Source organism: Gorilla gorilla, chromosome 21 (genome assembly GCF_029281585.2).
Source record: "Gorilla gorilla gorilla isolate KB3781 chromosome 21, NHGRI_mGorGor1-v2.1_pri, whole genome shotgun sequence".
Taxonomy (NCBI): Eukaryota; Metazoa; Chordata; class Mammalia; order Primates; family Hominidae; genus Gorilla; species Gorilla gorilla.
Window position 1 is genome coordinate 11,178,597 of NC_073245.2, and position 13,476 is coordinate 11,192,072.

General features: G+C 40.3%; 2 protein-coding genes across 17 annotated transcripts in view; both read left to right on the plus strand.

The window, feature by feature from the left end:
* Positions 1 to 2,135, plus strand: part of RAD21L1 (RAD21 cohesin complex component like 1) — a 29,908-nt gene extending 27,773 nt beyond the window's left edge. For all 4 annotated transcript variants that reach the window (XM_031004904.3, XM_055372394.2, XM_055372397.2 and 1 more), the window contains one exon: positions 527 to 2,135. In XM_031004904.3, the coding sequence (XP_030860764.1) occupies positions 527 to 715 (189 nt within the window). In that variant the 3' untranslated portion in view covers positions 716 to 2,135. The remainder of the gene's footprint in view (positions 1 to 526) is intronic.
* Positions 2,136 to 10,236: 8,101 nt separating this feature from the next.
* SNPH (syntaphilin) overlaps positions 10,237 to 13,476 on the plus strand; it is a 42,224-nt gene continuing 38,984 nt past the window's right edge. For 3 of the 13 annotated variants that reach the window (XM_019017010.4, XM_004061662.5, XM_019017012.4), the window contains exons 1-2: positions 10,254 to 10,395; positions 10,652 to 10,758. The gene's annotated coding sequence lies outside the window, so the exon portion shown is untranslated. Of the gene's footprint in view, positions 10,396 to 10,651; positions 10,811 to 13,476 lie in introns of those variants that run through there. The other 10 variants (XM_055372402.2, XM_055372401.2, XM_019017016.4 and 7 more) reach the window with 7 other exon arrangements.

The following is a 13,476-nucleotide window of genomic DNA, read 5'->3' on the forward strand; positions in this document are numbered from 1 at the left end:
ATGTCATGTAGAGAATCTGACATCTTTTTAATCTGTGCAAAGAAATTGGGAGTTGTTTACATAATCATAATCCCCTGACACTGAAACTGGAGTTGTTTATAGTCAACACCAACACTAGTACCTTTAAGTAGAAGAAGACTGATAGGCTGATCATTTTCATTGTATTTGAAGCCTCCCAAAGTCCTGTGGATTTTTTTGTCTCTGCAAATATAGATTAATTGCCCTTTCCACTGGAGCCATTTATGTTAACATCAATTTTAAAAAGGCCTATCATTTGTATAACACATTATAAATTTATATAACACTTCGGAATTCTTTTGCATGCATGTTCTTCACGAACCAAGCTTGTGTACAGTAACTTGTGTTGTTTTTATGTTTACTAAGGAGTCATTTCCCTTTTTCCATTTAAGGATTTTATAGTCATTTATCCAAAATGTCAATATTTTGTTGTTTATTATGCATTTATAGCCGGCTTTACTTCTAATGATCTTGTTTCCCATTTTTTCTTTTCTAATTATTTTCCCAGGAATCTAACAAGATGGGAATGCAGTCCTTTAGTCTGATGAAGCTCTGTAGAAATAGTGACCGAAAACAAGCAGCTGCCAAATTTTATAGCTTTCTTGTCCTAAAGAAACAGCTGGCTATTGAGCTGAGCCAGAGTGCTCCCTATGCAGATATTATAGCTACGATGGGACCAATGTTTTATAACATATGAAGGAAACCCAGACATACAGATTTATGGCATCACTGGAATTTCTGTGTAGATTGTTCAATTTAATGCAGAAGCCATCTGGAAGCAGCTGAAGGTCTGATCCATTTCATAGATAGGCTGACCTACTTCCTCTCTGTAGTTCAGAATAATCATAGCTAGAATTGGAAACCTACATGCTTACAAAGAAATACTTTAAATTCTGTTTTTTGTTGTTGTTGTTTTTTTAAGGACAAAGGTCTCACTATATTGCCCAGGCTGGACTTGAACTCTGGGTTCAAGTGATTCTCCTGCCTCAGCCTCCTTAATAGCTGGGACTACAGGCACATGCCACCATACCTGGCTCAGAAATACTTAATTATAGCTAAGTAATTATTTTTAACTTAGCTGATTTGAATATATAGCATTTATGATTTCTCTGATTTGAATGTTGCATTTAGCATACATTTAGCCTGCATTTTTAAAATGCTGTATGTTTTTGACAAACATTCAAAGATGTTTCTTAAAAGGCTATTTTATATTGGAGTATTTACTTGAATTTTGTGGGGTTAATGAAAACATCATTATTTCTACACGGACTATTTGGTTGCAATGTATATCATACTTGATTTGACATAATGCCATGGTTTTTAATCCAATATTTTAATTGAAGAGTTACAAAGCTCATCTTTGCTTTAAATTGCCTGAGTGGGTTTTAGTCTATTTATAGGTCACTTAACTTTTTTATTTACTATTTAATGATTATTATAATCACCATTAATGTGTCAGCAAAACTAAATCTGCTTCTTATGTTTAAAAAAAATTAGCAGACACTTGTTCCTCATGTTGTTTGCAGCTACGGTCTGAGTAAAGATCACCAAAATAAATGTTCTTTTGTTTGGTGTTTACTGAACATTTTTGACATTAAAACTGTTGTTTTCCTTTTTTCTTAATTGAAGTTTGAGTTAGGACATTTTCATATGATGCTCTGTGAGCTCCATCATACACTGTAAAATGAAGCCTATGGTACTCATTAAAATGTTGCTATATCTGGAATTATGCTGCAAACAACAAATTCTAAATAGCCTCTCTAAATGTGTTAACTATAAATTTTAAATGGCAAAATTGCCTTTTTAAAATTTCTTTTATTTTTTAAATTAACATACAGAAAATTTGACTTCTTAATTTTGGTGCACAGTTCTGTGAATTTTAACATATTTGTAGAGTCCTGTAACCATCTCCACAATTAGGATTCCAGCAGTAACATCACCCTAAAAAATTCTGTGTTATCCCTTTGTAGTAACACCCTTCCCCCATATAACATCTGGCAACCACTCTTCTCCATGACTACACTTTTGTCTTTTTGAAAATGTCATACAAATGGAATCATATAGCATGTAACCTTTCGATACTGGCTTCTTTCACTCATAAATGTCTTTGAGATTTATCAAGTGGTTGCATGTGTCAGTGGTTTGTTCCTATTTATTGCTGAGTAATATTCTGTTGCCTAGATATACCACAGTTTATCCATTTACCCATTGAAAGATGTTTGTTTCCAGTTTTGACAATTATTAATAGAGCTTCATACATTTGTGTACATTTTTATCTGGATATAAGTTTTTATTTGTCTAGGGTAAATATCTAGAAATGGGATTGCTGGGCCATATAGCAAGTATATGTTTAACTTTATAAGAAATTACAAGATTATTTTCCAGAGTGGATGTACCATTTTGCATTCCCAGTAACCATGTAAGAGAGTTCCAGTTGATTTTTTGTTTACTTGTTATTTTGAGATAACTGTAGATTCACATGCAGTGGTGAGAAATAATACAGAGATCCCATATATCAGTTTACCTCAGTGGTAACATCTTGCATAACTTTAGTGTAATACACAACTAGGAAATTGGCATTGACATGATCCACCCAGCTTATTCAGACATCACCAGTTTTACATGCACTTATTTTGTGTATGTATTAATTCTATGCAAATTTATCGCATGTGTAGGTCTGTGTGGGCACCACCATAGTCAAGAAACAAAACAGTTCCATCACAAGGATCACTTGTGCTACCCTTTGTTAGCCACAGCCATCTCCCTCCTTACTGTCCTCCCTGGCTCCTGAAACCCACTAACCTGTTCTCCATCTCTATAATTTTGTCATTAATACAGTTAATTTTTATAGATTAACCTTGTATCCTATGACCTTGCTAAACTCACAAATTAGTTCCAGGTGTTTTTATTTTACATAAATGGAATTGAACAATGTTTTGCCTTTTTTTTTTTTTACCCAAGCTGGAGTTGCAGTGGCACGATCTTGGCTCACTGCAGCATCGACCTCCCAGGTTCAAGCAATTCTCCTGCCTCAGCCTCCTGAGCAACTGGGATTACAGGGGCATGCCACCACGCCCAGCTAATGTTTTTGTATTTTTAGTAGAGATGGGGTTTCACCATGTTGGCCAGGCTAGACTCGAACTCCTGACCTCAAATGATCCACCTGCCTTGGCCTCCCAAAATGCTGGGATTACAGGTGTGAGCCACCACTCCTGGCAATGTTTTGCCTTTTGTATCTGGTCCTTTCACCTAGTATAAAGGTTTCAGGTTTTATCCATGTTTTAGAATGTATCTTTATATCATTCCTTTTTATGGCCAAATAATATTCCATTGTATGGATATACCATATTTTGTTTATCCACTCATCAGCTGATGGACATGTTGATTGTTTCCACTTTTTAACTACTATGAATAATGCTGCTATCAACATTAGTATATAAGTTTTTGTGTATATAAGTTTTGATTTTTCTTGGTTATATACCTAGGCATGGAATTGCCAGGTCATGTGATAACTTTATGTTTAACTTTTTGAGGAGCTGTCAAACTGTTTTCCAAAGTAGCTGCACTATTGTACATTTCTACCAGCAATATATCAGAGTTCCAATTTCTTAATATCCTTGACAATACTTGTTATTTTCCCTTTTAAAAATTAAAGCCATCCTAGTGAGTAGCTCATGGTTTTGATTTGCATTTTCCTAATGACTAATTATGTTGAATATCCTTTCATGTGGATTTGCTAATAGTTTATTAAGGATTTTTGCATCTGATATTGGTCTGTATTTTTCTTTTACTGTCTTTTTCTGGTTTTGATATCAGGGTTATACTGGCCTCATAAAATAGAAAGTGTTTCCTCATATTCTATTCTTCTACAATAGATTGTGTATATTTGTGTTATTTCTTCTTGAAATAGTTGATAGAATTCACCCATAAACAATCTGGATCTGGATATTTATATTTTGTAAAGTTTTTTTAACCATGAATTTAATTTTTTAGTTGTAGGACTATTCAGTTACCTATTTCATTTTGAATGAGTTTGGGTAGTTTCTTATTTTAAGTAATTGGTCTATTTCATCTACATTGGTGAGTTTATGTGTGTAGAGTTGTTCAGAGTATTCCCTTATTATCCTTTTAGTGTCTGTGGGGTCCATAGTAATAACCCCTCTTTCATTTCAGACATTGTTAATATGTTTTCTCTTTTCAGTTGTGCTAGAGGCTTATTAATTTTATTGATCTTTTAAAAGATTTTCTCTTTTGTTTTTCTGCTTTCTGTTTCATTTCATTTATTCCTGCTTTTACATTTATTATTATTTGCCTTTGGCTTGCTTTGGGCTTATTTTGCTCTTTCTAGTTTTATTAAGGTGGAGGCTTAGATAACTGATTTGAGATCTTCCCTCTTTTCTAATATAAACACATAAAGCTCTGTTTCCTTCTTGGCACTGCTTTAGCTGCATCACGCAGATACTTATATGTTGTAGCTTCACTTTTGTTCTGCTAAAAATATTTTCTAATTTCCCTTGAGACTTGCAGGTCTTTTACCTGCAAATTATTTAGAAGTATAGGATGTTCAGTTTCTAAGGGATATTTCCAGTAATTGATTTTGAGTTTAATTCCATTATGGTAAGAGAACATACTTTAAATGATTTCAGTTATTTAAGATTCATTAAGATTTATTTTATGACCCTATACTAAGTTGAAAATTTGTGTATACATTTTGACTCCCCAAAAACTTAACTACTAATAGCCTACTGTTGACCAGAAGTCTTACCTGTAACATAAACAGTCAATTAGCACATATGTTGTATATGTATTATATACTATATTCTTACAATAAAGCAAGCTAGAGAAAAGAAAATGTTATTAAGAAAATCATAAGGAAGATAAATATATTTTCTATTCATTAAGTGGAAGTGGATCAACATAAAGGTCTTCATCTTCATGGTCTTCATATTGAGTAGGCTGAGGAGGAGAAGGAGGAAGAGGAGTTAGTGTTGCTGTCTCGGAGATGGCAGAGTCAGAAGAATATCCACGTGGAAATGGACACACACAGTTCAAAAATGTGTTGTTCAAGGATCAATTCTGTTCTGCATTTGTTAGGTGGAGTGTTCTATAAATGTCAGTTGGACCTAGTTAGTTCATAGTGTTGTTTAGTTCTTCTACATCCTTGTTTATTTTGTCTACTAGTTCTATCAATTACTGAGAAAAAGTGTTTGTGTCTCCAGCTATAATTGTGGATCTGTTTATTTCTCCTTTCCATTCTGTCAGTTTTTGCTTTATATATTTTGAAGCTCTTTTATTAGGTTATTTACATTTATAATTATTACATCTTCTTGGTGAAATGACCCTTTTATTATTTTATAATAATTCTCTTTATTCCTGGTAATATTTTTTGCTCTGTAGTCTACTTTTTCTAATATTAATATAGTTATTCCAGCTTTCCTTTGATAAGTATTTGTATGGTATATCTTTTTTTATCTTTTACTTTTAGCCTACCTATATCATTCATTATAGTTAAAGTGAATTTCTTATAGACTGCATCAAATAAAGTCTTTTTTTATCCATTCGGATAACCTCTGTTTTAATTGAAGTGTTTAGATCACTTATATTTAATGTAATTATTGACATTTTTGGATTTCAGATTTTATTTATTTAGGATTTTAGGATTTTTTTTTTTTTTTTTTACTGTTTGTTCCCTTTATTTTTTATTCCTCTGTTTTCCCCTTTCTTGCCTTCTTTTGGAATATTTGGAATTCCATTTTTATTTCTTCTTCTTCTTTTTTTTTTTTTTTTGACAGAGTCTCACTCTGTTGCCCAGGCTGGAGTACAGAGGTGCAGTCTCAGCTCACTGCAACCTCTCCCTCCTGGATTCAAGCAATTCCCGTGCCTCAGCCTCCTGAGTAGCTGAGATTACAGGTATACAACCACCCCACTCAGCTAATTTTTGTATTTTTAGTAGAGACCGAGTTTTGTATTTTTAATAGAGACCTGTTGGCCAGGCTCGTCTTGAACTCCTGGCCTCAAGTGATCCACCCATCTCTACCTCCCAAAGTGCCAGGATTACAGGCATGAGCCACTGCACCCGGCCTATTGTGGTTTTTTTTTTTTTTTTTTTTTACTATATTTTTTGTCATAGATTTTAAAAATAGCTATTCTAGGGGTTACAAAATACATACTTAACTTTTCATGCTCTACTTAGAATTGATATTTTACCACTTCAAGAGGAGTGTAAAAATCTTACACCATATAGGTCCCTTTATATTGTAAAGGAATATACATACTCCTCCTTTATATTGTACTTGTCTTATCTACACACATTAAACCCCCATCAACAATTGTTGCTTTCCACTGTCAAACATGTTTTAAAAGATCAAGAGAAGAATAGCCTATTAAATTTACTCAAATATTTACCATTTTTGTTCTCCTTCCTTCTTGATGTTCCAAATTTCTTTCTAATGTAATGTCCCTTTTGTCTGAAGAACTTAATTCAATAGTTCTTTTAGAGCAAGTGTGCTGGCAATGGATTATCTTCATTTTCCTTAATTGGAGAATGTGTTTATTTCACTTTCATTTCTGAAGGATATTTTTGCTGGGTACAAAATCCTGGTTGACAACTCTTTTCTTTAAGCAATTAAAAAAAATTGTTCTGTTTTCTTCTGCCCTCCCTGGTTTCTGATAAGAAATCAACAGTTATTTAAATTATTATTCCTGTATTTTTTTTTTTTTGACACAGGATCTTGCTCTGTCACCCAGGCTACAGTGCAGTGGTACAGTCAGTCATAGCTCACTGCAACCTCGACCTCCCGGGCTCCAGCAATCCTCCCACCTCAGTCTCCTGAGTAGCTGGGACTACAGGCAAACGCCACTACACACAGCTGATTTTTGTATTTTTTATAGAGGTGGGGTCTTGCCATGTTGCCCAAGCTGGTCTCAAACTCCTCGGCTCAAGCAATCTGCCTCTTGGCCTCCCAAAGTGCAGGGATTACAAGTGTGAGCAACTGCATCCAGCCTATTCCTGTATTATTAAATGCATCATTTTTCTCTGACTGCTTTAAAGATCTTGTTTTGTTTTTAATTTTCAGCAGTAACTGAAAACTATTATTATTATCATTATCATCATTTGATTTATTCACTCTGGGGTTCACCAGAATGCTGGAGTTTGGAGCTTTATTTACTCTGTTCCACTTTGCTGCCTACTTTCCACAGTTGAACTTGCATCTGGGACCAGGAGGTAGGAGGACAGTGACAAAAAAACAACAACAGGGGCTTACCCTCCCTCAGGACTACAGCTACTTTTATTGAAGAAGTTTCTCCTCCCTCAGAGTTTTAGGCACCTGTGGGTTCCTGCTGTCACAGACACCACTGCAGGATGGCCTAGGGCCTGGGTCATGAGACAATGGAGAAAAGATTTGAAAGGAAAAGAAAAATGATATCTCCCACATACTCTGCGCATCAGAAGTCCCTTTTCCTGATCTTCAAGTCAAAACTAGGGAGATTCTTTGGGAGCTTTCTCTTTATTGAGCCCCAATTCCAGATTTTGATCTGCCTTGAGACCAGGACAGGAGTTATAGGAAGAAATAAAGATGATAAATTCACCACTAGTTCAGTGGTTCAAATTCTGGCTTCTTCCCCAGTGTGCCTGCTAGTATTTTGTCTTCAGAATCCTCAAATAGCTGCTACATGCATTTCGTTCAGGTTTTATTGCTGCATTCTGTGGAGAGTATGCTTAGCCAGAATTGGAATACAATTGTTTTTGAAACTAAAAAAATTTTTAATGTATTTTCAACTAGTCCAAAACAAAACAAAATTACTAATTTATTAGGAATAATTTTGTTTTATACTTATAATCCTCATTTGTTGCAATTTATGTTATAACTAAACACCAGTTCTCTTCTCAATCATCTGCTTCCTGATGATAAAGAGAATACTTTACTAGCTAACACCATTCCAGATGGGAGTAATGTGAGTGAAGTCACTGTCTTGCTTTGGGGAAGTTCCTTGTGGAGATTTCTGGGAAATGTAGTCTTCTAAGTACCAAGCAAAAAAAAAACCAAAAAAAAAAAAAAAAACCAAAAAACCCCCCACACAAAACCCCACACACATACACACATGAGGATGGGACAGCCAGGCATGGTGGCTCAAGCCTGTAATCCCAGCACTTTGGGAGGCTGAGGATTGCTTAAGCCCAGGAGTTGGAGACCAGCCTGGGCGACATAGTAAAGCCCTATCTCTATTAATAAGCAAAACAGCATGGGAACAGACAAAAAAATATTTTAATGACAATCTCAGAAATGTTCTCCTTCTAAACATGTAATAATTACATGGCTTCCTTTGGTTTCACTTTAAGTGTAAAAATGTCACTTATATAATTTCAGTGAGCATTAGAGCAGATAAAACATTTTATCAGTTAACTTGCTAATATAGCATTAGGTGTTTTGGACAGAAGACCTCAACATTTCACATGGCTTTTTCAACTAGTTTCCTATTCCTGCTAAATTGCTCTGCCATGTTTTTCTAGAAAACATAATATAATAATGGCTATCTGATAGGATATGGTTTAACTGAATACAGGAGAAAATAGAATCAATGTCCTCTCCAAAATTTATTAGCATTTGTTGCAAAAAAAGTAATGGATTTATTGCAGCTCAGAGATACAGGAAAAGATTTGACTGTGAAAAGCAACAGTAAACTTAAAATAATTATTTTTTCATGTACATTATCAATATTAACTATTTCTCACCAGGCCAGTACTGCAGAGTCATGATGTAAATCAGTGAAGTCACTTTACAAATTCTTCTCTTGGAAAAGTCAGCTTGGGGCAGAGAGTAGAGGGTACCAAGTTCAGCACCGGTGAGAGTAAACAGACTTAAGGACTTAAGAGCCTTAAGAGACTTAAGACAAAAGGACTTCCAGGATGGCATCTGGCCTAGTGTTCCCATAGAAGACTGGGGCCTGGCACAATGTGTGCTTGCTTTCTCATTCACTTAGTCAATATTTATTGAGCTCCTACTATGTGTTAGGCACTGCTCTGGGCACTGGAAATACAGCAAGGGAAAAAAACAAAGTTCCTTCCCTCATGAAGTGTACATTCTAGTGGGAGTGATAAATGACACATAGTAAATATACACTATGTCAGCTGGTAATTAAATATAGCAAAACTAGGGGCAAAGGAGGTGGAGAGGAGGGAGTTAGTATTTTATGTAGAATGGTTAAGGAAGCCCTCTCTGAGACAGTAACATTTGAGCAGAGACCTGGAGGAAAGGAAGGATTGAACCATGTGGCTCTCTGGTGTGTTCTAGGCAAAGGGGACAGCAAATGCAAAGGCCCAGCAGTGAGGCCTCAGCAAGAAGGACAGCTTGATGGGAGAAAAGTGAGTGATGGGGAGAGCCACGCAAGATGAAGTCAGAGAGCTGGAGTAAGATGAGGGCATGTGGCGGAGAGCGATACAGAGAACCACTGGATGGTTTAGAGCAGAGTAATGACAGATCAGACAGGCCTGGTTCAGAAAGAAGGAGCCCATTCCCACTCCACCTACTTCCCACGCATGAAGCAGATAAGAAACCAAGCCCAGAAAGTGAGTTAACGTATCTGAAGTTGTATGGCTAGAAATGGAAGGGCTAGGCAGAAAATCCAGTTTTTTGGACTTTTTGGTCTTCTTGTTTTCCCTGTGACAGATGGAAGACAGAGGGAAAAGAGCCACAATTAACATTTTAAGTTGTGATTGCTTATCTCTCCGAGATCTTTCCAATGATTCACCTTTTTACTACTTCAGAGGAAAACATTTCCATTTTCAGACACTTAAGATTCCTGCTATCATTGTTAGTAGCCCAAGTGCTTGTCATTCACATTAAATACCCCTGGTACTCAGACTTGGTTTGGGCAATGAAAAATGTTCCTAAAGGCTTTTAGATAAAAATTACTATTTCACTAGAGCCAACTATGTGCCAGGGAGTGAGACTGGTATCATCACCCCATGTTACAGAAGAAAAAGCTGAGGCCCAGAGAGGTGAAGGGACTTGCACAGGGTCACACAGCCGACCAAGACGCTTTCTACCACGCCCAATCGATCGCCCAGCTCAAAATACCGGCTGGTGTGTAGGTGGGAGAGGCCCCCGCTCCCCGTGTGCTCGTTGTCTCTGTTCCCAGGCCCTCTAGAGCAAGATACTAACTATCTCTTTAAGAAGGAAAGTAAAGACGGGCCGCTTACGCAGCTGCCGGCGAGCCGCCGACTGGCTGGTCCCCTCCATCCACCTCACCCTCCCCGCCCCTCCCTCCCGGCAGCCCCAGCCCCGGCGAGCACCCAGCTAGCCGCCTCCTGCAGGGGCTCGGGAGAGCAATTCGGCGGCCCCTGCAGGGCAGCTGAAGCCATGGAAGCCTCCGCAGGTGATGACAAGGACCCCGGGGATCTCCGGGCCCACCGCCCAGCTGCACCCGCCGCAGTCCAGAGTGCCAAGTGCCAGGGGGTGGGGTGGGGGCCGCGGGCCGCGAGGAGGAGGGGACGGAGCACCCGGCAGGCAGCCTGCCCTCCAAGCCTTCTGGCTGCAGCGGCCCAGCTGTCAGCGGCCGGGGGCTCAGCTGCCTGGGTGTCCCCCGCCCGCGCTCACCCGCCCCGGTCTATCTCTTTTTCCTAACCCCGCAGGTCGCTGATCAGGGCCAGGCGGCTGCAGCAGCGACTGCAGAGGCGCTGCGCCAAGCCGGGCCGGAGTGGTGCGAGCCGGCGGGGCTGCGGAGGGCCAGTGGACTCAGGTGAGGAGGCCGCGGCGGAGCGGGGAGCTGGCTCTGCGCTGCACCGCGGCAGGTGGGGGCCGCTTGCAACCGCTCGCGGCGGTAGAATCCCTTGGAGGGCACCAGCCTAAGAGGGGTTAATCGTGACTCATTCTTACCCTCCCTTCATTCCCCTACATCCCTTTAAGCGCTTCCCTCCCTCCCCCTCCCTGAAATGTAAGAATTAGAGGGTGCTGATTGCAGCAGAGAAGATGCCCAAAGTGGGTGATTAGGAGGCTTTTAGGGAACCCACCCCCCAATTTTATTTGTCTTCCTTTTCTGGCATTTGGCAAACATTTAAGCTTCTCTTTTCCTTCTTGGAGGAGGAGCAGGGGTACCTGGGGGTGGGAGAAGGATGAAACCCCACACCCACCCCAAGGTCAAGTGCCAATGACTGCTTCCATCCCATCTTTCCCTCTGAGAAGCATCAGGGCCCTGCAGTAGATCTGGGGAAAAAATGCCCATAAGTCCTAGAGTGGGCGATCTGAGCCTCCGTCTCCCCGGAGATTCCCTGGGATGTGAAGCCTTCCACTCCCCAGCCGGGATCTGGGCTGTTTGCAACACCTACTAGCCTGGGAAGCCCTATATTCCCTTCCCCAACCCTGCAGACTGAAAGAGAGGCCGGTCACATGCTGCCCGTTTCCTCTGCCTTCTCTGCCCATCTGGTGGTGTCGGGATGGGCTGGAGGAGCTTCTTAGAAAAAGGTGATCTCTGCAGGCAGAGTCGTGTAAGGAAAGTGCCAGAGATTTGGGGTTCTAGGCCCTTAACTTGCTAGTTGGCCACAAGTAGCCATTTTAAAATTCTCTAGGCGTGGGTGTCTGTCTGCTCATCTGTTAAATGCAGGAATTGGATTAAATGATGTGTATAATTTTAGTATATCACTCAAGCAGCTTTTACATGTCAGGGGGACCCCTCTGCTAAGGCAATTTAAATTTAGTTTCAGGAAATAATTGGGGTTTCCTCAGTTGATCTCTTTCAACTCTGACTTCTTCAGTGAAACACTGACCTTGTGGGCCTCAAGGAGCTGGAGGTGCCGGACAGCCCTATGTTGACATCCCTGAGCTGCCAAGTGACTTCCCTTCCCCCAGCTTCAGTTTCTCCATCTGTAAATCTAGGGGTACAGCCCGATGTGAAAATTAAATGAGATGTATGTGGAAGCACCTAAAATAGTGCCTGTGCCTGGCACATAGTAGGTTCTCAGGAACTCAGGACTTGGGAGATAGGCTGGGGGAAGAGAGGAAGAGGTGACTGCTTTTAGTCCTGTTCTCCTCCCCATCCCCTGCCTGTCTCTTCCACACCCCTGCAGATGGTGTCCCTGCCATGGGTAATGAATGCTGAAGTGTATTGGGTCACCAGGCTGAGGGCCTAGGCAGGCAGCAACATTTCCACTGCAAAGGTTGTGACATCATTCTAGCAAATGATGGTCCCAAGGAGGCCTGTAGCCCAGCATTGGGTTTGGAAAATCCTGGCATCCAAGGGCGGAGTCTCTGAGGGAACAGAAGCAGCAGATTCTTGTGTGCTGGCAGCAGGGCAGGGATCAGGTCTTCCGGATCTCACACGAATCCCACTGTGGCTCTCTTGCCCTCCCTGGAGTGTCTCCCTAGAGTCACCCTGAGGCCAGGCAGTCCAGTTTTTGGTGCTTGTATTTTCGATTCTTTATCTTCCTTCCTGCTGTCATTTTCAGCCTAGCACTCAAGCCTTTCTCGCTCCTCTTTATTCCACAGATACCTCCTGCCTTTTGACAGCATGATAAAGGAGGTTCTCCATAGGGTTGGGTGGGGAATTTTGCTGCTGCACCATTTGGGCCAAAAGAAGTTGTCATGTCCCCCCACCCCCACCCTAAATTCCTATTTGGCAGAGGCCCTATCATTTTCCTTTCTATATCTCCAGCCTCTGGCCCATGAGTAGGCCCAAAGTAGGTGCTCCATAAGTGTTGAATGAAACAAACTTGAGGAAATTATGTCCCTAAGCCAACTAGGTTAGGGAGAAACTGTAGGAATGTGTTGATTATGTAGGTGAAAGCCCTTTTTAGTGTAGGACATCGTCCAGGTTGTTGGTTGTCATTATTATTGCTATTACAGCTACTGTTATTATTGCTATTGTTGGTGATTAACAGATGCTTTGCCTACTCCTCTAGGGCTCCTGACTAGAGCAAAAGGGGCCAGATGTGCCTGGGAGGGTGGTGATGTTGGCAAAAAGGGATCCAGATGGTGCTGGCTGGTGTGAGATGACTGTGAAGGGAGGAGGATTGGGAAGGGAATGATTCTAGCCATTTTCTGTGTTTGAGGGAGGAGAGCAGATAATTAGAATCAAGTGGGACAACATGGATATGCAGTAGAAAGTCAGGAGACCCAGGTCCCATGTCCCATTGAACCACTGCCTTATTATGTGACCTTGGGCCAGTCAGGCCTCCCCTCAAGACCTCTGTGTGCCCATCTATATAATGATGGGACTGGACTAAGTGATTTCTAAGACCCCTTCTGCTTCTGACATTCTGTCGAGTGGATTTTGTTAAATAAAAATCAGACAACTATTATTACCCTCAACGTCATTTATGAAGTCCCAGACCATTAACTGTCTCAGGTAATCCTTAAAGAAAATTATGACTATTTCAAAGATGAGGAGACTGAGGCTTGGAGAGATTAAGTGACTTGCTGAGGATTGCACAGCTAGAACTGTTATCTGACACCAGGTCTGTCT